At 43.1% G+C, this 25,135-nt stretch overlaps 1 protein-coding gene across 2 annotated transcripts in view; it reads left to right on the top strand.

Moving 5' to 3' along the window:
• Positions 1-18,305: 18,305 nt before the first annotated feature.
• ASB5 (ankyrin repeat and SOCS box containing 5) overlaps positions 18,306-25,135 on the top strand; it is a 52,031-nt gene continuing 45,201 nt past the window's right edge. Inside the window, exons 1-3 of one of the 2 annotated variants that reach the window (XM_025434046.3) lie at positions 18,306-18,421; positions 18,557-18,685; positions 19,817-20,202. In XM_025434046.3, coding sequence (XP_025289831.3) covers positions 18,330-18,421; positions 18,557-18,685; positions 19,817-20,202 — 607 coding nt within the window. In that variant the 5' untranslated portion in view covers positions 18,306-18,329. Of the gene's footprint in view, positions 18,686-19,816; positions 20,203-25,135 lie in introns of both variants that reach the window. The other variant, XM_025434048.3, reaches the window with a different exon arrangement.

The raw sequence follows: 25,135 nt of genomic DNA on the forward strand, positions 1-25,135 counted from the left end.
AGCCACTTCTGGAATCACGGCGTAGTTAGCGTAGTTTGGGTGGTCACTGACGGCAGAAGCACTCTCTAGATCACCGTTGAGGCAGCGTAGGTCTGAGGTCACGTTAGGTAGCTGCTCCCTTAACAGTTCTTTCTGCACCTTTTGATTTTTTTACTCTCTTTTATTCTAGTCATTCACAAACGCTGACTTCCTATAATTCCTATTTAAAAATGTCATTTTGTGGCATTAGAATTATCAGTACAAGTCTTTTTTTTTTTTTTTTCTGGAATATCAAGCCATTATTGACTTCGGAACCTATCCTGGTACATTATGATGAACATAAACTATGTTTTCTTACTTTTTGGTAATTCGCTTTGCAGTATTTAAGCTCAGCTTAATTTCAAAGTGCCAGATGGCAACTAATTGCCAATAATTTATTAAGCAAATACCATGTAATAGAACTAGAATATGGAAATCATAATCTGTGACCATGTTTTTAAATGGACACTGATTACATATTTCTATGGGGATAATTTTCTAAAATGAAGCCCAAATATCTCACAAGATGTTCAGCACTGAAGTCTTTTCTCAGTACTTTTTTTTGTTGTTGTTTTACACAGTTGTATCCAAGCTTCACAAAGCAGTGTTGAACTCTGGTGCCCCAATTTTTTGGTGCTGCACATCCGAACTTTTTTTTTTTTTTTACATCCGAACTTTTGTTGCATCATCCCTTTGGTGTTATTTTTCCACGTCTTTCTTTCTCTCATGATCCAAATAATCACCAAGTTCTCTCAGTTGTACCCCTAAATGTATCTGGTGTTCACGCACTTTTCACTTTTCTCAATTTTTACTTCCATTATGCTCTCTTGGCCCATCCGCATCTCACCTGGGGTATCAAAGCTTCCTCACAGCCCTCTGATTCCACTCCTGCCCTCTCTGATTCCATACACACCAGCTAAAATTATCCTCCCTTACTTTTACCAAAGTCTTTTCATCACTTTTGTGAAAACTGGTCTTGGGAAACCTCACTAACAAGTGAGGCAAAATTAGAGAGGGAGACAAACCATGAGAGTCTCCTGACTCTGGGAAACAGAGGGTTGTAGAAGGGGAGGTGGGTGAGGGGGATGGGGTAACTGGGTGACAGGCACTGAGGGGGGTACTTGATGGGATGAGCACTGGGTGTTATACTATATGTTGGTAAATTGAATTTATTTATTTTTTTTGGCAAATTGAACTTAAATAAAATATTAAAACAAAGAAGCAAACAGATAAATAAAATGGAGTGAGGAAGTTTCAGCAGGGGGTGTTCTCATGCCCTTTGCTCCAAGTCCATTGCAGAGCCCAGAGGAAGAGATGAATTGAGCTGCACACAGACTTGACCTCACAGTGCATACTAGTCCCCTCCTCTGGCAGGAGGAAGACAGGCTGTGCTCATCCCCCCTCCTCCACCTGGCAATAGCTCTGCTGGGGAGAAGCCACCACCCCTCCAACTCCCATTTCACCCAGCAGACTTTTATTTAGTTCACTACACCTTCCCGATTTACCCATTTTCATCTTTTTTTAAAAAAGATTTTATTTATTTATTCATGAGAGACAGAGAGAGAGAGAGAGGCAGAGACACAGGCAGAGGGAGAAGCAGGCTCCCTCTGGGGAGCCCGATGTGGGACCCGATCCCAGGACCCCGGGATCACGCCCTGAGCCAAAGTTAGAGGCTCAACCATTGAGCCACCCAGGTGCCCCAAAAAACTACATTTTTATCTCTGGGAGGTCACATTACATAGGACACCTCTGGGCGCATTACATAAAACTAATAATGAGAAACCATCGTGTGGCAAAAGTGAGCCTACTTGGCGCAGCCCATCACTGATGGTAAAATGTGTGGAAATAAATAAGAAACTTGAGAAAACCCATTGATAGCTGAGAATCACTCCAACAGGGAAAAATAAAACCTGCTTTTGTAATACATTTGCAAAATTCCTCCAAGAAAGCCTAAGTTTGTCTCCTCTGGATTGCAACAATGATTTTTTAGCATCTGGATTGCCAGAAAATATAGTCGGTGGCATTATTTCTTTCTATGCCTCAGCTGAGTCTAAGGACTTTGTGGCAAGAATCTTTTCCAAGTTATCATACCCAACTCCATTTGTGTGTATGTATGTGTGTGTGTGTGTGAGTGTGTGGTTACATGTGTACTGACAATTGTAGAGCATGCATTTCAGGGACAATGGAGGAACAATTAACATTAATAATGTATCAAAGCAACTTTAAAGTAATTATTCAAAGTATAAGAATTATCACAGTGGCTGTCTTCCTAGAAATGCACAATATTGTTACCATTCATTTAATAATAACAATAACTAAATTAATGAGGGAGCTATCCCTACTAATTAGTTATTCAAGGGCAAGATGGAGAAAGATGAAAGGAAAGATGATTAAAAACTGAGCTTGATACGTAGGTGTGTGGTTACTGGCAAGCATGGCTGGTTGAAGGAAATTCAAATGATAATTAGCCTACAAGGTCACCTTGCACAATTACACAAGGCCTATAACATAAATCTGATCAGCAAGCTTCGCCAGACATTTATCGATGAAACGAATCCACACTCCACTAAAGCTAAATGCATCTTGGCCCAGCTGGACGTTAACTGATAAAGTGGATTATCACGAGATGAAATTGAGGAAGCAAGAAGCCTCTAGTCTTTACAGATAAAACAGTTTCTGAAATGGAATGTTATGGGGCATTTAATGAACTAATGCTCAGGACAATTAAACTATTGAATAGCGTGGCTCCCTGTTTGACAGTGACCTGATTATGGTGATTCTTTGCTGTCAATTTGTGAGGATGTATTTTTATATCCACATGCAGATGAGAATGAGAAAAAAATGGGCCAGCAACTGACGATGGTCTTTATGACTCATAACCAATCAAAATCATTTTTTTAAACGAATCGTGGTAATCTCCAGAACGCAAAGGCTAGTCTTACCTTCTTGACTTTCTTTGAATAACATTTATTTTTTTGTTTACCCTTAGGAAACTGTGGATAAAAATTTGGGCAGAATTTCCTTTTAGTGTGTGAGCCTAGTGAGTGCCTTTTGGTTTTAAAATACAAGAACGTAGGTTCCAGGGACGCCTGGGTGGCTCAGCGGTGAGCGTCTGCCTTTGGCTCAGGGCGTGACTCCGGGGTCCTGGGATCGAGTCCTGCGTCGGGCTCACCGCAGGGAGCCTGCTTCTCCCTCTGCCTGTGTCTCTGCCTCTCTCTCTCTCTCTCTTTCTGTGTCTCATGAATAAATAAATAAAATATTTTTTAAAAATTTGAAAAGCATTTATTATAGAAACTAGAAGCAAAAGCCCAGGATAGCAGCCAAGTGCAGGGGTGTGCGCTGCCGCAGCTGGCCCTGCAGGTGCATCACGGAGTGGGGGGCCTCGGGGGCTGCTGGTGTGATGAGGGCCTGCCAGGGAATTGGTTCCGGGGAAGCACATCTTACCGTGTGCAGACCTTCTAGAGCATCGAAGGCAGAATGTATCAATCGCTCTTAGAGGTCTGCTCCCGCAGAACACTAGTAAGGTTTAGAATTAAAACTGGGATGTCCTCCCATTTATTTTTCTTTTTCAGGTTTTTATTTAAATTCCATTAGTTAACATACAGTGTAATGTTAGTTTCAGGCATAGAATTTAGTGATTCAACACTGACCTGCGACACCCGGTGCTCATCACGACAGGTGCCCTCCTCGATCCCCATCACCTCTTTCACCCACTTCCCTCCCCTCTGGTAAGCATCAGTTTGTTCTCTACAGGTAAGAGTCTGTTTCTTGGTTTTCTTCTCTTTTTCCCCCCCTCCCATGTTCATTTGTTTTATTTCCTAAATTCCACATGTATGTGGAATCATACGGTATTTGTCTTTCTCGGATTGACTTAGGTCACTTAGCATAATACTCTGTGGCTCTATCCATGTCACTGCAAATGGCAAGATTTCATGCTTCTTGATGGCTGAGTTATATTCGTGTGTGTGTGTGTGTGTGTGTGTGTATCACATCTTCTTTATCCATTCATCAGCCGATGCACATTTGGACTCTTGCCGTAATTTGGCTATTGTAGATCGTACTGCTGTACACATCGAGGTGTATGTATCCCTTTTAATCTGCATTTTTTTAAACCTTTGGGTAAATTCCTAGAGGCGCAACTGCTGGGTCATAGGGTAGCTCTATTTTTAACTTCTTGAGGGACCTCCATACTCTTCTGCAGGGTGGCTGCACCAGTTTGTGTTCCCACCAATGGCGTAAGGGGATTCGTCTTTCTCCAGGGAGGCCCCGAATTCTACATTTAGGTGCAAACTGGACTGCATGAGTTCATAACCTTGAACTCATGTGGCCTGTCCATGGGATCAGATGTAAAAATACTCAAAGAATCAATAGATAACCTTCAAGGCAACATGGTAGAAATCAAAGGGGAGGAAAGAGATTGGAGCAATTTTTTTAAAGATTTTTTTATTTTAGAGACAGAGTGTGTGAATGGGGGCAGAGGGAGAGGGAGGCAGAGTTGGGTGCTCGACCACCCGAGCCCCCCAGGCACCCCAAGTATCCGGAGGCATGTATATAGACACTGCCCTAGGCCTCTCAGGGAACAGGCATTAAAAACCCCCAAAGCAGCTTTCTGTTTAGGAGTTTATTGAGGGTGATTTTCCAGTTGATTTTTCAGTGCAGGCTCCGGACTGAGAGTACCCGCTTCCAGGACGGGGAGGCCAAGGGCCACAGAGAGCAACTGAGCCGGCTCTCAGGGCAGGGAAACCAGGCCCTCAGGTAGGGGACAGCATGGGGTTCTACTAGATGGGAAGAAAAGGACCTCAAACAGGACCCAGTGACTGCAGCTGTCTCCATCGCAGACCTCAGCTCCTTGCCGCAAGACTGCAGTGTCTTGAATATCCCCCTCTGGAAGGGGACATGGTGGGTGTGGGTGGGCTTTTCCTCCCAGATGCAGCAAGTTCATAAGTTCATAGGATCCTAAGTAAGCTCTCACCGAGAAATTTCCTTCCTCTAAGTTGAGGGTTGCGGATGCTGTACCATTGGCACCCTTCGATAGGCAATCTGGCGAAGATAAAACCCAGATTTTTTTTCTCTTCTCTTTGGTCTACTCTCCCATCCTCAAATACGATTGAGTTTCTGCCATGGCTTCTGGCACTAGTAATGCCGTGTTCTAGAAATGTAAATTTTCCTGGGATGATTGCCAGGAGCAGGGAATTGGGTCCGTTTTCTGCATTTGTTGGGGTTTGGGGCTAGGACTATTGATAATCTCACAGGCCCTACTAACTCTTTGAATTTTTTGATACATCAGAAACATCAGAGCCTTGGCATTGAGCTAAAAGGTCGTTTGATGACCTGAAAGTATTCCAAGTGAGGATCTGAGGTGGGGATGTTGCAGGAACTCACAACTGTACCCAGTGCTCCCTGACAACCCCTCCGACGAGGCTGAACAGAATGAGAAATCAGTAGAATCATGTTTGGATCTTAATTTAGCTTGAGATCTTTTTTTTTTTTTTTTTGTCTTTTTTGCTCTGAACTCTCAAGAGCAAATGATTTTAATTTTGGACTCCTATTCCTTTATGTGAACTTGCGAACTGATCTGTTCCCTTTTTAAAACTTATAAAACTCGGCAACATGCTGAACACTGCACAGAACAAACATCTGTCTTAACCAGTTCTTATAAAGCGGTAAACCAGGTTCAAGAAGTAGGATATCGTCCCCATCCCCATGCGTGTCTTGTCATATCTCCTGCCCACAAAGAGAACTCCTGGCCTGGGGAACACTGCCTAGCTGTTCTTCAGCATCCTCTTAACCACCTAATTCTGTCTCCCTACAAACAATGGTAAATACTGCTTTTCTGTGAACGTCCTCTAAATGAAATTATACAGTACTTCTTGGGGGCAGAGAGAATCATTCACTCGGCATTATGTCTGTGAGAGTCGCACGCGTGTTTAGCTACAGTTGATGTTCATAAAGGCCTGAACAAAACTGATGGTTTGGCTAAGTGGGAACCAGGTGCTGTCCATTGGGCTGCTCTGGCTGTTCAGCCCCAATGCCCATCGTGCAGACCCCAACGCGGACATGGTCTCTCCACTCAGTAGGTGGGTTCAATCCCATTCTCGTAGTTCTGGCCAATGCTCCCCCTTGATGAGCCTCATTAGATTTTTTATGGATTCTTAGGCCATTGCCAGTGGCCTAGCTGTTTGGTCTGCCACTTGGAAAACTGCACACTGGGGAATGGGACACTCGTCTTCGAGGCCACCAACTATGGAATCTAATGGTGCTACCAAATGAGCCATCTGGGTCACTCATGTAGAGGCCAGGGTAAGGGATCATTCTGATGAGATGGCTAGTCTATAGGCCCGGTTTCCAGACATTGTTGTCTGGATCCATCATGGCACTGAACAGGGCAACACATGGACAGGGCAAAAGAGAAAGATTCTGGGTTTTTTTTTGGCAGAGGCTAACACTGCATCAGACTTGTGACTCCTGTCTGAGGCTGACCCGCTTGCCCCTCCCCCTCCCCGTGGGGGAGGCTGCATGGCCTGGGGCCCCTCCTGGCACACTGGCCCCCTGGGGACCTGGACCCTCTCCTAGACCTATCAGTGGGGCCTCAATGCTGATAATATTTTTCTTCTGTTCATGATCCGTTCTGTTTTGCCAGTCCAATCAGCTCATCACTGCAGCTCTTGAGACTAATCTGTGCCACATGTTCAGCTTTCTGGATCATTTTCAGGCTCTGAGTGCTTTTGATCACAAACACTCCTCAACAGTAGATGGGCAATGTATTTGATGAAGCTTCCGTGCTCCCTAACATCCACCGGCATCTGATCCTGTTGGAACGGCCTCCTCAGGAATGGACTAAAAGAGAAATTCCAACCTTACTTTAATGCTTTTCGATCCACACACCTGGGTGAAGCAGATTGATCACTGAAGGGGGCATCTCCGGAACAATAACAATCCTCTCCCATCTGCTTCCCAGCTAATAATCACAATAAAAGGAGTGGGTAGCTATACAGACACAGTTTGAAAGATTGGGATTCTGCTCTGACTATTCGTAGGCGTAATGCATTTTCCTCGTCTCTTAATAGCAACCAGCCTGGTTACTACTCCGGTCTGGTGGCAGCCCAGCCGAAGGGCACCGTTGGATATGCAAACAATTCTAGTTGAGCCATCTGGACACATATTATCTTTTGGAGCGGCATGATCCTAGATGACGAGGATAATGATGACAGGTTGGGGGATCTGCTTGCCATGTCCCCACTGAGGGGCCCACAGAGGCTAAACTTGGAGATGGAACAGATCCCTGTGCTCTATAAAAATCCCCTCATCCCTATTGCATCTGACCCTTCTGAATAAAAGGTCAGATGGTGAGTAGATGATGACTGGTTTAAAAAAAAAAAAAAAAAGGTGAAATTTCAGTTATTGGAATGGAGTAAGATCATCCTGTGGCCATGGAGGGGGAACCATAATCTGGGCATGTGAAGAGGGGCCCCTGAGACCCTGGGAGGTGCAAGAGGGGAGAATGATGATGATCTCTCCCTTCCAGATCTGCCTCCAGAGTGTTCCACATGAATAAAAAATGTCCCGTTGAAGCTTTCCCAAACTGTTGAAGTCCCGTTCAGCTTAATGGGTGGCTGGCTCTGGTGCCTCCAGCCACATGGTTCTAAGGACAATTTGATGACCATCCCTGTAACTGTATTGGGGAATCTACTGGAATTGGTAGAAGATGGCCTCGGCTCTTAAACCTTCTTGTCAGCACAGTGGATACCTTCTGTACTTCCACTCCTGGTGCTGTCACTCAGATTTTCCGGGGGTGGGTAATGCTAGCAGTACTGGTATTGACCAACTAGACAGGATTCACTGACTGTTCTTAGGTAGTCTCTTAAAAAAAAAAAAAAAAGTCCTATATTTCATTATCAAACTAAACTTGAACCCTAAGATGAGCCAGCCAATGGGAGGCCATATTTGAGGCACCATCTGCCTGTGTCCCTTTGCCCCCAAGTAAGGTAGGGATCATTTGGGGTGGCCCAACAATTGTAAACAATACTTTCTTTCCAAGGGCACCATGAACATCCTGGGGTGGTACATCTTGTACAGAAGCCAGATATTAATTTGCCTCCATCCCAAAGCCCAAGTGGGTTGCACTTAAGGACTTATTTAGAAAACCCACCAGTCGATCTTATAGCCCCCAGGCTGTAAGCAGAATGAGTTAGAGGGGTCCCCAGAAAAAGAAAGATGAGGCATAGCTTCCTCCACTTAAGAAAAGTCATTTCAGGCCTCAGCCACCTTGTGATGGATGCCTGACCAGCGCTATGTGCTCAAAGCATGTTTCTTGCAGAACTCCCTGAGATGTGTTGAAATTGCAGAAGAATAGACTTTAGTAGTTAATGATTTTAAAGGAACAAAAGAACGTAAGAACAAACAGCCACTATCAGGCCAGGACGTACCCTAATCATAGCAGAACAATAAATCAGTGGTAAAACTCCCAGGGTTGGGATCCCTGGGTGGCTCAGTGGTTGAGCGTCTGCCTTTGGCTCAGGGTGTGATCTGGGGATCCCAGGATCGAGTCCCCCATCTGGCTCCCTGCATGGAGCCTTCCTCTCCCTCTGCCTGTGTCTCTGCCTCTCCTTCTGTGTCTCTCATGAATAAATAAATAAAATAATTTTTTAAAAAAACCTCACTGCTGTTTCAAAAGCAAAGATTGACCTGACACACACTCCATTCTTGAGTTTTCTTTGCAGGATTTAAACCCCTTGGAGCACATAAACACCAGACCAATTGGAGCCAGAGAATTAATGATACTGACCTTTGCTGATCCTCCTGACTTCCATCAACTATGGCCTGGACTCTGGCACGGTAAGATGATTTTTGCCCCAATTCCATTCTGAGCTCCTCATTATGCAAGCCCCTTCATGAATATGCATGCACTCTTAGCTTAAAATCTCCCCAGTTCCACTGTTCAAGGAAACACTGCTTTGGGAAATAGTCCCAGCCTTCGGCTTTACTTATTGTAAGTAAAACCCTTCCTTTTCCTATTCTTTGGCTTGGTTGTTTCTTTTGGTCTGACACCCACCAGGAGGCAAATCCAGTTTCGGGTAACAACATGATTGCAGAGATCTCTCCAAAATGGGGCTACCCTTGATTACTTGAACTTGCTCCCCAGAGAAATAAGTGACTCATTATTCATGAAAACTCTGAGGGTAATCATCCCTACGATGAGGGTATTACAATTAAGAAGAGAAGGCTCAAAATTTGTCCCTAACTTTAGCTAAAGTGATTGATAAGGCTGCCTTAGCTCAAGAAGGCAGGCACTCATAGCTTATGGGAGTTGTTCAGCTGGTTGGGCCCAGGACTCTGGAGGGAATGGTTGACATCAGTACTGCAAGATTTTCCTCATCCCACTGCTTGCAGTCTTGTAAATAGTGGCCTTATTTTCACGTTGTAGGAGACACATTGGATGGATTCGGCCCCAGCCTCTGTCAAAGCTTCTGTTGAGTCTTCGGGTTAGTCACAGTGGCTGACAGAGTGACGGACTCATGGGAAAATCAGCCAGAAGTCAAGACGGTACAGGAATGAAGGGTGAAGACGTTGGCATGAAATTCTCCATGGGTCTCTAGCATCTGTCTGTGCTCTTCTAAGTATAGTAAATGGCCGTGGGAACTAGAGATCCATGTCTTTTTCTGGAGCAGAGAGCAGGTTTGTAAAATGATAATGTCTCCTTCCAGGGCAAAGTTTAGGCTGCTTACTGTCCATGACAAAAGGTTTGGACTCCTAGAGCATGGAGTTCCTCAACCGTGGCCCAAAGCCACTGCACGGCCACGCAGTCCTGGGCCCCTCCACGTCGCCCCTGAGGGCCTCGGAGGCAAGAGGAGTGGAGGCAAACACTCTATCTTCTTGCTACTTCCTCTGCCAGAAATAGTAAAGTCCTCTGACCTGAAATAAAATCTTTGACTCAGAAGGCTCATGGTTCTGTCAGCAGCCAAGAAACTATGGCAGGCTGACCTACTCCACTGCAAGTAGAGTAGTAACTCGGATCCTTCCTGGTTCTTGATGGAGAGGAATTTTTTTTTTTTTTTAACTAGCCTGCTTCAGAGTCATTGGGCTTCTTGAACTTGTGGGTTAATATCTCTAAGAGTTTGGGGATATTCTCAGCCATTATCTTCCCAAATTTTGCTTCTTTCCTAACACCTTTATAAAATATACGCTAGATTTTCTAACTCTATCCCTCTTGTTCTTTCTTCTGCACCTTTCATCCTGAATAGTTAGTTCTGATTGATCTGAAGATGTGCAAACGTTCCCTTGGTTATCTCTAATCGCCTGGAACACCCATCCATTGGGTGTTATTAATTTCAGATACCGTGTTTTTTAGTTCTGAGACATCTACTTTTTAAAAATATCTTGCTCTGAAACCTGTGATATCCTTTCTAAAGATTCCAGTTTCTTGTTGAGAATTTGAGGTTCGGCTTCCATCTCTTATCAGCTTAATATAATAATTGACACGTACTCCATATCTGGAAATTTCACTCTCCGCATACCTACGGGTCTGTGTTTTGTTGTCCATGCTGGTTTTCATTCATATTAATCCATCATTTTGTGCTCCCTTATTTTGGACTGAGTTCTAGATACATATGAAGAAAAATCTTACCGTGGTTTCATGGGCCTTAGTGTTGTGCATATTCATCTTTATCATTGCAAAAATATTTACAGAGCCCACTAGTGCCTTTGATGACATTACCGTCTGAGGCCAGGTGGGGGAGCTCGCCAAAGCACAGTAGGTGGAAAGCTCCACCAGGCCAAGCTTGGAGGCTCTAAACTATGAAAATGAAGCCCAAATGTACCTGTTAGGAAAAAAATTGAGGCTTGAGAATGGTGAGAAAGACAGGAGGGAATATAAAATGCTGAACTAATGCTGAGTTTGGTGGTCGGATGAAGGCTTCTCTGGACTTTTTGATGATTTTACATTCTGGGCAACATACCAAAAAAAAAAAAGCAAAACAGGTTGCATAATTTCAAGAAAATCAACTGTTAAAAACGGTTCCAAGTCCAGACTGTGTCAGCTGATGTTTGGGGTTTAACATGGGAGAGCAAGGACCTCATCCTATGTCCGTGGCCAGCACAGCTGGTGTGCAGCGCTCAGCCGAGAGGGAAGTGTTGAGTTAAAGAGCCTTTCCCTGACTCACAAGGAAGAAGAGGAGGTTGCAGACATTTAGCGGTGGTGAACTGCGGCTTAGTTATAGTGGAGGGTGAGCTTGCTTATTATTTTAGAAAGGGCAGTGAAATCAGAGGCTCCTAAGTTAAGATGTTGCCTTTAAAAGGAAATTAAAGTTCTCATCACGAGTCCGTGATAGATCTAGTGCCCTGTTTTGCAGGTAAGAGACCAGGCGCAGAGGGTTAAGGAACTTGCCCAAATTTGACAGCTCATGGCTGGAACAACTGGGTCTTCTAAAGGCCTCGCCCTAGTACTCCACACTGCCTTACCTGGCTCATCCTGGGACGTGCATCGTGCCAGCTGCTAGATCAGTCTAAATGTCCAGGCTTTCAGATGGCCATACAGCTCCCACGGTCTTCACGCTCCTTCTTGGACAATGTTAGTTAGTTCGTGGGCCAGCTTAGGGTCATGGTAATATACAACAAAGTATATTTTGTCCTCACCACTCTCATTATCATTGCCATCCATCACATCTTCAGGTAAGATTTTTACGTTTCCAGGACCTTCGTTTCTTAACCCAGGAACCATGGATTCCAACGTGAGATCAGCTTCATCTCTAGGACTCAAAGTACCTGCTTTCCCTCCCTGTGTATCCCAAACTGCGGAGTGTCTGTCATGGATCTGGGAATACATATAAGATATTACCAAATATTTGTGATGAACAAATTTCCTAGGAAGTTATAGCTGTCCTTCCTACCTTGGAACAAAACTATATCATCTATTTTGCATCTGACATGGGTTATGAATACTAGTTGCAGAAATGGGCACATTTCCTAACACCGGTGGGATTCTGATAGATTTATTTTGTGTGACTACGCGTCTATTGTTGGCAGAGAGTGTAGAACTACCGAAAGTTGGACACTTAGTTAAATAAACAAGACAACAAAATTTTAGTACCTAGTGTGCAGTGAATTCTAATTTAAATAACAAAGTAATAGAAATCATTACAATATAGCTAGTATTTGCTGGGCTCTTTTCATGCAGCATGAAATGCTATGCATTATTGGCATTTAAATCCCACAGCAGGTGAGGTAGATGCTTTTATAATGGGGCTTATGATTGCAGGCAAAAAACAGATTTGAAAAGTGAGAACATAGGCAGTACCTATGCTGTCAAATAAATTGTGTTTTTTTTTAATTATTTATTTATTTATTCATGAAAGACACAGGGAGAGAGAGAGAGAGAGAGAGAGAGGGGGGGGGGGGGCAGAGGGAGAAGTAGGCTCCCTGCAGGAAATCTGATGTGGGACTTGATCATGAGACCCTGGGATCATGCCTGAGCCAAAGGCAGATGCTCAACCTCTGAGCCACCAGGTGTCCCCTGTCAAAGAAATTGTAATCTTAGGATCCTAAACAGATCACTCACAGACTCCAGTTTTATTAGCCCATTGACCACATCCCAGGGAATTCGATGTTTTACCTCTTTAGAGAAATGATAATTATTAATTTCTGAAAGTGTACCTATAAACATGCTGGTGAAATCGCCATGCTGGAAGTAACTGAAGCAACACTGGTACACCATTTCACTTCTAATGTGGCCCCACACTTTGGACCTTCAAAAGGATGCCACAGTGAAAGGCTTATTTTTAAATAGTCTGGAAAATAGGTGGTTTGTTCAAGTGAGATGGTTAGAACAAAATCTCAATACCACAGATGTGGGGGGGACCCATGAGCTTCAACTCAGTGACATACACAAGCATTTAGCCAAAGACTATTTCTAAGCCCAACATGGCACAAATGTGTGCTGGAAATCACAGGATGGGATAGAGCGGGAGGACAGTGAGCCAACGGGACAACGTGAACGTTTCAGCTCTAACCTGTGAACAATGACGTGAGCAGAACTGTAGCAAGAAAAACCAGTGTTGGAATCCCGGCCCTTGCGCTTCAAGAGCTATAATCTTGGATTATAGAGCTAGTTTACGTTTCTGTGTCTTCATTTGTTGCACGAAAGGGATAACGATACTGAGACCTCATCATTCTTTATTATGATTCCAGAAAATATAAGTGTATCAGGACTTGTTCTCTCAAAGTGGGAGAAATCTCAATTCATATTGGTTTAACTAACAACAAGAAATTTATTATTCTGTGTCACTGTCAGATTCAGTGGCTCATGGTGTAGCTGGATCCAGGTACATATTCAAATGAAGATGCCACAATACTACTTCTCCAAATCTTCCTTTGCACTGGTTTAACTCCTATGCAGGCCATTTCCTTCTGGATGAAGACAGTTCCTAGTGTCTTTAGGCTTAGATCTTGCGATCTGAGTTAGAGCACCTCTCCCAAAATCCCAGCAGAAGTCCCAGAAATACTTTCATTGGCTTAGTTTGGTCAAGTGTTCTTTTCTGAAACTATGGATAGTACGTGCAGGGACTGATCCTCTAAAGAAATGCTGGGTTTACAAAACAAACAAACAAAAAATAAAACCCAAAACACCAAAGCAACAACAAACAACAAACCAAACTCTATCGGAATAGATAAAATATCTAGAAGAGTGCTCAGCGCGTAGTAGATATCAGTAAGTGTGTATTAATTTAAAGATAGCATCTACTTTTTAAGCCCTCAGATATGTAGAGACACCAGCTTTCAGCGAAGTTTTCCTGGGCCACACTTACATGACGAGAACCTGCTTACCCTCAGGCAGCCTCAGTAGAGTTGAGTGCAATGTGACATTTAACATGACTCAATTTTTAGGATAGAGGCTGTTCCAATTTTCCCCAAAGGGCCTGGCGAAATCTAAGTTAATGATGACTTGATGAATAACATTTGGAGTTTTTTTTGTGGATTATCATAATGCCAGCAGAAATCACTCTTTTCATTCCATTATACTGTAAGTATGGCTAGAGGCTGAAAACAAAAATCTACTCCTAGGTAGTACAATCAAACAGGATATAATATGTCTCAACCCAACTATCCCCAACTAACAATACACATGATCTAATTACGATGATTCTGATCTCTATGAGAAGCTGACATCAATAATTAAAGATATCCTATAGAGGCCAGAGGCGTCATTACCTACAATGTGCTGTGAGTCCAGTAGTTATCTGGGACGGAAACATTACATCCCAAGGTCTCGGTCTCTGTACCAAGTTACGACAGGGTGCTTCGGTTCACCTTTGTGAACTATTTCCCTGAGTACAGCGTTGGGGTAAGGGAAGATAAGCCAATGAAACAGAATCCACCAAATCTACAGAATGGAGATAAAGCTAAATTCAGGGATCAATTCCCTTTAAGGATTTCAACTTGAAGTGTAAACATTTCTGTTTTTATTTCAAATTCCTATGTATTCTAAACATGTAAAACTCCAATATCTTCTAAAAATCGAAGAGCTTCATTTGTCTTTATTTTTCCCATGAGATGCCGCAAAATGAGAAGACATTGTATTTTCAGTGGTGTTTTTTTTAAAGATGTATTTATTTATTTATGATAGAGAGAGAGAGAGAGAGAGAATGAGAGAGGCAGAGACACAGGAGGAGAGAGAAGCAGGCTCCATGCCAGGAGCCCAACGTGGGACTCGATTCTGGGACTCCAGGATCGTGCCCTGGGCCAAAGGCAGGCGCTAAACCGCTGAGCCACCCAGGGATCCCCTCAGTGGTGTTTTAAGCACAGCAGTGAGCTATTACGTCACCAACAATGACTTGCTTACTTTCTCCTCTTCCATTTTATCAGTGACCACTGACCATCAGATTTATGAACAAGAGACTTTTCTATGTACAAATCCTTCTCAAGAACGCTGCTCTTAGACGCCTGGGTGGCTCAGTTGGCTAAGCGTCTGCCTTCGGCTCAGGTCATGATCTCAGAGTCCTGGGATCAAGTCCGACATGAGGCTCCCTGCTCACTGGGGAGCCTGCTTCTCCCACAGTCTTTTATTTTAAAAGATAAACAACAATTAAAAAAATAATAAAATCATAACAAAGCCAACAAAAAAACCCTGTTCTGGAGCTGGGAAGATGCCTGCCGTTACAGTGACCATAGCAAATTTGTTCTTTGAAGTTATCCCTGTAGTTCTATTCTTTTGAACTTTAGAAATAAAAAAGTCAATTGGAGCCTTCAGATTTTGACCAGAAAGTAAGGGATCAGATTTCTTTTTTTTAAAGGAATGATCATTTCAATGGGAAGAGTATATTTCCTCTACATACAAATATTTATGCTCAAGTTTATCAACTGGAAAGCACTAGAAAGGGGCTTTTTCTTTTTATGTCTCATTGACATTTTCAATCTAATAACTTGCATCAGTCCTGTAGCTAAATCCTAAGAGTTTAGCCCCATAATCTCTGGAAATGAGATTATTCTTTGAGAATTTAAAGGGTAATATGGCCACATTTGAAAGTCATTATCATGTTCAACATCTGAAAGAACATGAAATCAATCTCCGAAGATGGAAAAAAATACCAATTCGTGTCAATTCCTGTCTTTCCCTGGGATGCCAAAGGGGTGCCAAAGGGGTGCCAAGGGGTGGAGACTGGACAGGAGAAGCTTGGGAGTCCCAGGGGCTGGCGCTGGAGAGGGTTCTCCTCAGACACCTACGTGGTGGAGAAGAGCAGAGCCAGTGCCGAGAACAGTGACCAGGGGAAGCCAAGGGACAATTTTTTTTTTTTGGAAGTTGCTTTAAGGATTATGCCTTAACACTGACGTGCCCATTTCCAGCCCATCACCTTATTAAAACACTGAGTTGAAAGTCACCATGACCCAGCAATTGCACTGCTGGGGATTTACCCCAAAGATACAGATGCAGTGAAACGCCGGGACACCTGCACCCCGATGTTCATAGTAGCAATGTCCACAATAGCCACACTGTGGAAGGAGCCTCGGTGTCCATCGACAGATGATGGATAGAGAAGCTGTGGTCTCTGTGTACAGTGGGATATTCCTCAGCCATTAGAAATGACAAATACCCACCATTTGCTTCGATGTGGAGGGACCTGGAGGGTATTATGCTGAATGAAGTAAGTCAATCAGAGAAGGACAAACATTATATGGTCTCATTCATTTGGGGAATATAAATAATAGTGAAAGGGAATGAAGGAGAAAGGAGAATAAACGAGTGGGAAATATCAGAAAAGGAGACAGAACATGAGAGACCCCTAAATCTGGGAAACGAACTAGGGGCAGGGGAAGGGGAGGAGGGCAGGGGGTGGGGGTGACTGGGTGATGGGCACTGAGGGGGGCACTTGATGGGATGAGCACTGGGTGTTATTCTATATGTTGGCAAATTGAACACCAATAAAAAATAAATTAAAAAAAAAATAAAGAAAGTCACCATGGCCTTCTCTGGCCCGACCTAATGTCCTTTTTCTAATCCTCATTCTTTTGTTTCCTACTTGCTCATTTGACCCTATTTCAGACACTGGATGTTTGGTGATGTCCTAACCCTCCGCCACCCTACTCCTTAGCCTGTCACCAACTCTCTGCTCTGAATAATCCCCACGTGTGAGCCCAGTCATGACACACTCCCCTCTTCCTTTGATTCCCGTTTGTTGAGCTCACACAAGATTCTGTCTTATTTAATCATCAGAACATGTGTCCCCTGCCCTGCCAGTTCAGGTACCAATTCAGGCTCCTGATGGAACACAGCCTTACACTGATCCCTTCACCGTGGGTGTGAATCCCTGTGACTGTCTTTCTCGGTGTGCATAAATCACATTTGCTTATTCAGACTGGAGATGCTTAAAAATAGAACATACGTGGTGACTTGAGCATGTATTTTAGAGTCAGATCTGTGTTCAAACGGTGCTGTTCCTCATAAGGAACGGGACCAGGTCCCCAAAGCTCTCTAAAGCCAACTTTCTTCATCTTTAAAATGTAAATGTCAACACTATTCACACTGAGAGGGAATAAGAGAGTAAATGAGAAGATCTATGTAAAATATGTAGCATGTACTGGACTCTCGATAAATCATTTCTTTTTTTTTTAATAAATCATTTCTTCTTGTGTTTTTAATTAATGTCTCTCCTATCATCCATTCTAGAAGCACAATCGGTGAGCTCAATTTTGGCTTGCTTGATTGATTGACTGATTGAAACTAAAAAGATTAAGGCATTTGGGATGTGCTGGCTAATCATCCAAATCCTCCTCCTACACCCTCTCTATATGGTCAATAATAAAAGTGTTTATCTCAGTAAATCGCTTAAGTTACTCATCGATAGCACATTTTTTAAGAAAATACTAAATGCCGGGAAAAATAGGCGCACAATACTTTTCATGCATTTTTTATGTTTTTTTTAATGTTTTATTATCTATTTATTTTTTACATATTTTTAAAAATATTTTATTTCATTTTTTAAAATTTTTTTTAATTTAGTTTATTTTTTTTAAAACCAAATTTTTTTTCCATTGGTGTTCAATTTGCCAACATATAGAATAACAGCCAGTGCTCATCCCGTCAAGTGCCCCCCTCAGTGCCCGTCACCCAGTCACCCCCACCCCCCGCCCTCCTCCCCTTCCACCACCCCTAGTTCGTTTCCCAGAGTTAGGAGCCTCTCATGTTCTGTCTCCCTTTCTGATATTTCCCACTCATGCGTCTTTTAAATATTAATAAAGTTATTCCCAGTGTCATTTACAAGGCTCTATAATGTGAAAATACAACACCTCGTTACTATTTGACGACTTCACTGACTGTGAGTTATTTTATTCGGCCTTATTTTTACTGGTGATTGGACACGGTAAACGTTGCCAAAGGAGAGCATTTGCCAACACAGAATATCGAGGTGGAGATCAAGGAACTCCTTAAAATAAAACCTGGCATCTTGGCACCGAATCCTACATATTGGGCAGGAGTAATGTCCTCCTGGTAAAACCACAGGACTTTGAGCCAGCCCCCCAGTGATGGCAGCCTTATTGAAATAACCGTGTCCCTCAACACGAAAGCATCCAAGGCCCCTGGTTAGCTGCTGCAGAGGCGATTGTTTACACTGGCACTTACTGGTAAAGGGAAGGGGTGAAACCCTAGACGTGCGCCCAGGCGGGCCTGACTTCTGATTCCGCAGCCCCAAGTGGAAGTGAGGGCAGTGACTCAGAGCATTGTGATGGCGCAGCTGTCGCCGGGGTGCCTCTCAGGCCCTGCTCAGGCCCTGCTCAGGCCCGGGCGCCCGTGCCAGAGGGACAATAGCTGGAAGGTGATCGGCATGTCACTGCTTGGCCGACACAGTCTCACGACCGGGGAGGGGGGGACACAGGTCTCCTCGGTACCTAGAAGCTCATCTTCACTGACTCCCAAGTGGGTCCCCAGGGCCACCCCACTGCTGGGGGCTGGGTCCCTGCCTGGGAAAACAAGGCCACTGGCCGTCTTCATAGGGAGTTCGGTGATTTCTTTCTAATATATTGACCCAATTAATTTTTTGGGAGCCACTAGGTCACTGGGGAAAGAAGCAGCCTGGTTCACTGGACACATTGGTTTTGCAGCGATGTCTCCTCGGAACGTTGCGTGTAAATCACTCCAATCCGAGAAGGTGAGCAGCATGAAAAGCATATACCGAGGCAGGTAAGCATGCAGCACCTGCCAATATGTCCCATCATCGATACGCTCCTTTGTCCTATGGAGCCACCTCTATTTCCTTAAGTCTCTGTTAATAGTTATTATTTTGGAGCTTCTCAGAAGGATTGGGAAGCAACACACATGAACAAACTCCAAACCTGCTCATAAAAACATGCAAATAAACTCCCTGCATAATATGCCATTTTTTTATCTTGGCATATTATTTTTTACTTAATTGCCAACATATTGCCATTATAAATTGTTCTTCTTAACAATTTGATTTACTTTTAAAAATATACGTTGCCTAAAATAGCTATTGCTTGCCCAAGGATGCCCTTATAGACACCTGCATTTCATTCACAAATTAAGGCAAATTAGGGTTAAAGATCACAAGCCTAAAAAGTATATTGTTTTGTTTTGTTTTGTTTTGGAACAGACTATACAAAATACTTATGCTTATTGGACAATTCTCTGAACAGGCCACCTCTGCCGGGAAGTCTTTCCTGACTCTTCCCAGTGAGGATTAGGCTCTTTCTCTCTGTGCTCCCATGATACCCTGTCTTCACCTGTATTTATCCGGTGTATCTGTTTCCTCGTCTAGACTAGGGAGCCCTGTGGCAGGGACATTACATTCTTGTCTCTCCAGCACCCAGCAAAATATCTGACACCTGCTAGGTGCTTCAAAGGTGTTCACAAGATGAATGAACAGTTGATTGATTATTCTATGACTTTCCAGTCTATCCTTCTAGAAGAAAAAAAAATTGTTTTTTTTTTCTGACAATAGTGACAGCGACATAATTGGCTAATTGATGAGTTAGTCATTGAGATCACCCAGTCATGGACTATTTGATGATTTAGCTCACGGTCTACAAATAGGACCCTCTTTTAAAGGCTTGGAGGGATGGGCTGAATTTTACCTGCTACTACGAAAATCGTTCACATCAACAACTGGAACCCGGGCAGCACAGCCTTCGAAGTGTTGCTGCTAACTCGATCCGGGAAAGGAGGTCATCTGTACATAAGTTGCAGAGCCTGGGTTTTGAAGTTCAGAGCAGAGAGGTGGAGGGGTGTCATTTTATATTGAGAATGGAAAGTCAGGAGCCTTGCGAGCCGAGCACGTGTTGCAACTGCTTCCAGGGAACATCGTCAGACCAATAGCAGCCTGCGAAGAACTTTTATGGACGGTATAAATATTTTGAGCTCGGGGCATCAGCAGCAGCTGACCTTTCCTCGCCTGCGGACCAGCTGTTCGGGAGCATCCCGAGGAGAGCAGGCACCGCGGAGACTTGGATCCCCCCGAGAGCCCCGCGCTGCACCCAGTGCCGCGATGTCCCTGTTGGAAGAAAGCCGGCCCTTCGCCCAGCAGTTATCCAATGTCTACTTCACCATACTGTCCCTCTTCTGTTTCAAGCTTTTTGTGAAAATCAGCCTCGCCATCCTCAGTCACTTCTACATCGTGAAAGGCAACCGCAAGGAGGCGGCCAGGATCGCAGCTGAATTTTATGGAGTGACCCAAGCCCAAGGTAGGTCTCCCTAAGGCGGCTTCAGGCCCAGGCCACCTCCTGCTCCAGCCACCATCCTGTGGCATGTTGTGCTCTCGCGCCTGCCTGAAAGCCAACACGCCCCCCAAATGTTCCCTCACCAAAAGGAAAAAACAAATTTGTTAACCTCGTGGCTTCATAAAGAAAGAAAATCAGTTTGCTGTATAAAGGTCCAAGTTGATAAAAATCAAGGTATGGTTGCAAAGTGGCCGAGTGGAAGCCTCCCACGGAGTGTGTGTTTTTTATTATCATTAAAATCTATTTAAAATTTGAATTAAAAAGTATTTTAAAACCTGAAACATTCCATCGGCCACGCTCTAATGTGAGAGGTTTCGATTACTGATTGTGTACTTCAACTGTCCTTTCCCATGTACCCGGGCTTTTATGGTATTTAAATCGACTCCTTAGCCATATGGTAAGCGGTTGCTATTGGAAAGAGAAGATTTGGAAGGTTTTAATTGTTGTTCACGACTTTTGTTTGGCCGAGATCATAGGATAAAATGCAGTGTGTCGAGTGCTAAGATTTAAGGCATGTGTTTTCCTGGATGGAACTGTCACTGCTTTGCTCAACTTGTAAAAAGTCGACTCTAAGAGGACAGGAACAAGAATTAACAAATTGTGTGTGTGTAGAGCCAGATATATCCATCCACTTTTCTTAGAAGAAATTGAGCTATGAGACCAAAGGAGAAACAATCATTTGAACCATAGACCTGAATGGTTACAAATGCATTTACACTCTACTGGACGATATTCTATACAATAAAAACAATTGTTCTGGTGACCTTCAAGGTGGCATTTTTAATTCCTTGCAGCCTTTTGATTAATTTCTGGTTTGAACATCAGCGGGCAAGTACGCACATTGTAGAGCCCAAATACCTCGATACCTCTAAAGTAACTTACAATTTCAGATCAAAATACACTATCACCAAATTAAAGAACATTTTTTTTTTAAGAGCACTCAGAATGGAAAGCTTGCTTTTTAAAATCTATTTTGTCTGGCTTTTCAGTTTGTGGAATATTTCATTTTTGAATCTAGGTTACTCTGTAGGTACATGGAAAGCTGAATCAAGGTAGAAAATATTTTTTGGTGTGTTGGGTGGATAATAAATTCATTTTGGCTAAGGAAGAGTGTTTTTACGCCAAGTGAGGAATTTATGGACTCACTAAAAATAAGGAAACTCTAAATACTGGTATGAAACTCCCACAAAAAGCTGGGTCTACTTGAACAGGCAACATGTACTCCTTCACCTGGCAGCCCTGCTTCCGAAGGGATGAAACTATTTAAATGTGGCACATACTATGTAGGTAAATGGAAGGTTTTGTTTCAAGAGCAGCAAACATAGGAAATTAGATTTTAAAGCCAAAACCATACTCCTAGATATAAGATTAAATCATATACTCATAGGGTGATAAGACCTACTCTCCTAGGTCCCCAATAGCACATTACTTCATAGTTGAATCTTGTCTACTTGTGACGGGAATTGCTATAGATACGCATGTGAAAAGTTGGCTAAAAATCCACACGTTCTGTGGAGTGACAGTGTTTTAGAGAAAGCTATGGAAGCTCCTTTTAGTACAAATTCATAAATAACAGGAAACAGTTGTCCTCTGTTTCACCTGATCTCGGTGCACTTAGGCTGGAAATCACAGGAATATATGAGATGGCTTCCATGGTCCCATCTAGTTTTATGGGTCTGTGTTAAGATATATTAGAATTCTAGGATTATGTCCCAAAAAGGAAAGAAAGAAATCAATACTCACTAGTGGGAATTATTTTCCTGGGAATATAAATTGGGAACACAAGATCTTTAAAATTTTTGCTTTATCTTATTTTAATATTATATCTATTTAACACAGTTCTTCTTTCTTAAATCTTGTATTAATCTATATATTAAATAATAGAATATATTACCATGATTTTCCTTCAATGTAAGCACAGTCTCCAATTTTATTGTAATATTAGGAGGATAAACTAATAATTTAGAACTTACAAACTTTTTTTCTTTTTTTTTTTTTACAAACTCTTTCTTCATCTCCTACCTCTAAGAGTTAATTTTTCTTTGCCTAGGAAACTATTAATTTCTTCATTTTGACATAGCTCTTCCTTTTATTTACTACAATTAAACTGTTTTAATTTTGTTTATATTTTTATAATTAACCAATCAGGCTTAATTATCTTTGTTTAATCTAGCAATTTCCTCCTTCCTAGGGGAGATTATCACCTTCATTCCACTTTGAATTAGGCTTCTCATTCCTACTTTCAAGACTTAGCCAGATTGTTCCCCAACATTTCTGACGTGGAGTTGTCAAATTCCATGAAATACGAGATGATGTGTGTATTTTCATGTGTCTCATAACCACAGAGACCCCGTTGACAACATTCTGGATGTCCTCTCCATGCCATAGTACTTCGGTATGAAGTAAAAGAAACTGTGTCTTAGTAGATGCTATTGCAAATCAACTCATTGTATTTGAGCGATGCAAGGTAGGGTTGGGTTTTTTTTTGTTGTTGTTGTTGTTGGTTTATTTTTCCAAATAAAACCGAAGAAAACCAAAGTTTTTTTCCAAATGCTTTCTAGTCATAACCGAAGTTATGACTTCACAAGGATGCTGGAAGCTAAACGGCAGCTACAATGGTTTAAGATTATTCCCTTTTTGATTTCCTTGAGACACCAGTAAAACTTACAAATCAGCTTCTTCATGTTTTATACCGAAGACTTTTATCAACTCCACCGTCACATCGAAGGGACCTATTTATTACTCCCTTCTCTATACCTACTTCCTGTATCATTCTTGCTGTTAAATGTCCTGGTTACAGTCTCTAAAATATCAGAGGAGTAGTCTATTTTTAAAGCTAGCACTATACTTTGAGACTGACCGTGAGGCTAATAGGAGTTGAAAGGTATTTTCAGCTCTAGTGTCAAACAGTACATCGATTTTAGGAAATCACTCCAAGAGGCCCCCTTGGAACTAATGCCCCCAAGGACACTTCAAGAGGCAGCAGCTCTGTTCTGTTAAGGGTGATACTTTCCATATTCCATCTTGGGCTCTAAAGGAAGTTCACTAGTGTTAACCTACAAGTGGACAGGCCCCGTCCTAAGTACCTGTTTTATGAGCCCCCCCCCCCCCACCCGGTATCAAGGCACTGAAAAAACAAGATATGAGAAGGCAAGGTGTATTTTTTTCCATCTGTGAGTAGCTAATTCCAATGGAAGAGGCGGATCTTGAGTTGACCCCACGAATGACCAGAGACAGGGATTGGGGATGCTCACAGAATATTAAGAAACAGGGGCACCCGGGTAGCTCAGTGGTTGAGCATCTGCCTTCGGCTCAGGTCATGACCCCAGGGTCCTAGGATTGAGTCCCACATCGGGCTCCCAGCATGGAGCCTGCTTCTCCCTCTGCCTATGTCTCTGCCTCTCTCTCTGTGTCTCTCATGAATGAATAAATAAATAAATCTTTAAAAAAATATTAAGAAACAGTGGATTTTACTGGAGCGAAGGTTCACGCAGCACAAAAAAATGATGATAAATTGGGCGCAGATACAAACGAATTCGAATGGAAGGTTCATGCAGCACAAAAAATGATGATAAATTGGGCACAGATACAAAAGAATTCGAATGGCAGGTTAAGCAATTAGAGCACAACTTCGAAAGACTTATGAGAGTTTTTGGTGTGAGTGAAAGCAGGAAAATGAGAAAAGACATGTATAAAACCTTAATGTAAAGTACATGTACATATAGTAGTGATGTTTGGAGTCTGACCGTGGGACAAGCTTGAAGCAGGGAAACCACTTAGGCTCCTGCCGTGGGGGGATGAGGAGCCAGGCTCCCCTGGTGGTGGGGGCGGGGTGTGGACAGAAAAGAAAGAATGATATACGAATAAGTAAAAAGAAGAGAGGCGCCTGGGTGGCTCAGTCTGTTAAGCATGTGCCTTTGGCTCAGGCTGTGATCTCGGGGTCCTGGGAGGGAGCCCTGCCTAGAGGAGCATCGGCTCCTCCCTCTCCCTCTGCTCCTCCACCTGCTGCTCATGCCCTCTCTCTCTCTTTCTCTCTCTTTCAAATAAATAAAATCCTTTGAACAATAAAATAAAAAGGAGAAAAGAATAAATCTGATGATAACTTTAAATGGCATTGGCAGAGAGAGCAGATGTGACTTTAGGGGAGCTGCTTGCCTCCCAGAATTGGATACGGACACACCTAAAGGAAAAATATGTCAATCTGCAGAGGGCTTGATTAGCGGTGCAGGCGCAGGGGAGGCTGCGGGCCCAGCCAGGCAGCTACAGGGCCTGGCCTCTCAGTGCTTGGTGAGGCTGCGGGGTCACCTTCCCCTCCCTCCCCCGTGGAAGGTCGGGGTAAATCGGAAAGGAACAGAACTAGAATCTGCACCCTCCTCTTACGTTTGATTTAATTCTGTATTCCTTTTGTTTCACCAAGTAACCTTCTGATTAGGGTTTGGCTCTTCCTGTAGATCTGTCCCCCAAAAAAGAATGAGCTGGCTTGTTCCCAGGAGTGTGTGACTCCCTCTGACATTTACTCCCCTTCTTGTAAATTAATAGGTTTGCATCCCCCTATCACTCTTTGGTGGTGTTTCGTGTTCTTTGAGCAGTAAGTCCACCTCTGACGTGTGAATTTGCTCCAGCTTTAGCTGATAGATCGGGTTTCTGAGCCTGCAAGGCCACAGACCAGATTTTACACTGTGGAAAATTCATCAAAGTAATGTCTCTCTGTGAGGCCGCTTGAAAAACAATCCTCGTGACATCCAGACTCTTCAGGCACTCCCCTCACGGCTGAGACTTTATATAGAATACAGAGTGCATGGATAAATAATCACCTGACACTATCTGTTTTTGCGACTTCATAGATTTGGTTTTTAAGCAGACAACTTTTTTTTTTTTTTTTTTGTGACCTCTCTTA

Source organism: Canis lupus, chromosome 16 (assembly GCF_003254725.2).
Source record: "Canis lupus dingo isolate Sandy chromosome 16, ASM325472v2, whole genome shotgun sequence".
NCBI classification, from domain to species: Eukaryota; Metazoa; Chordata; class Mammalia; order Carnivora; family Canidae; genus Canis; species Canis lupus.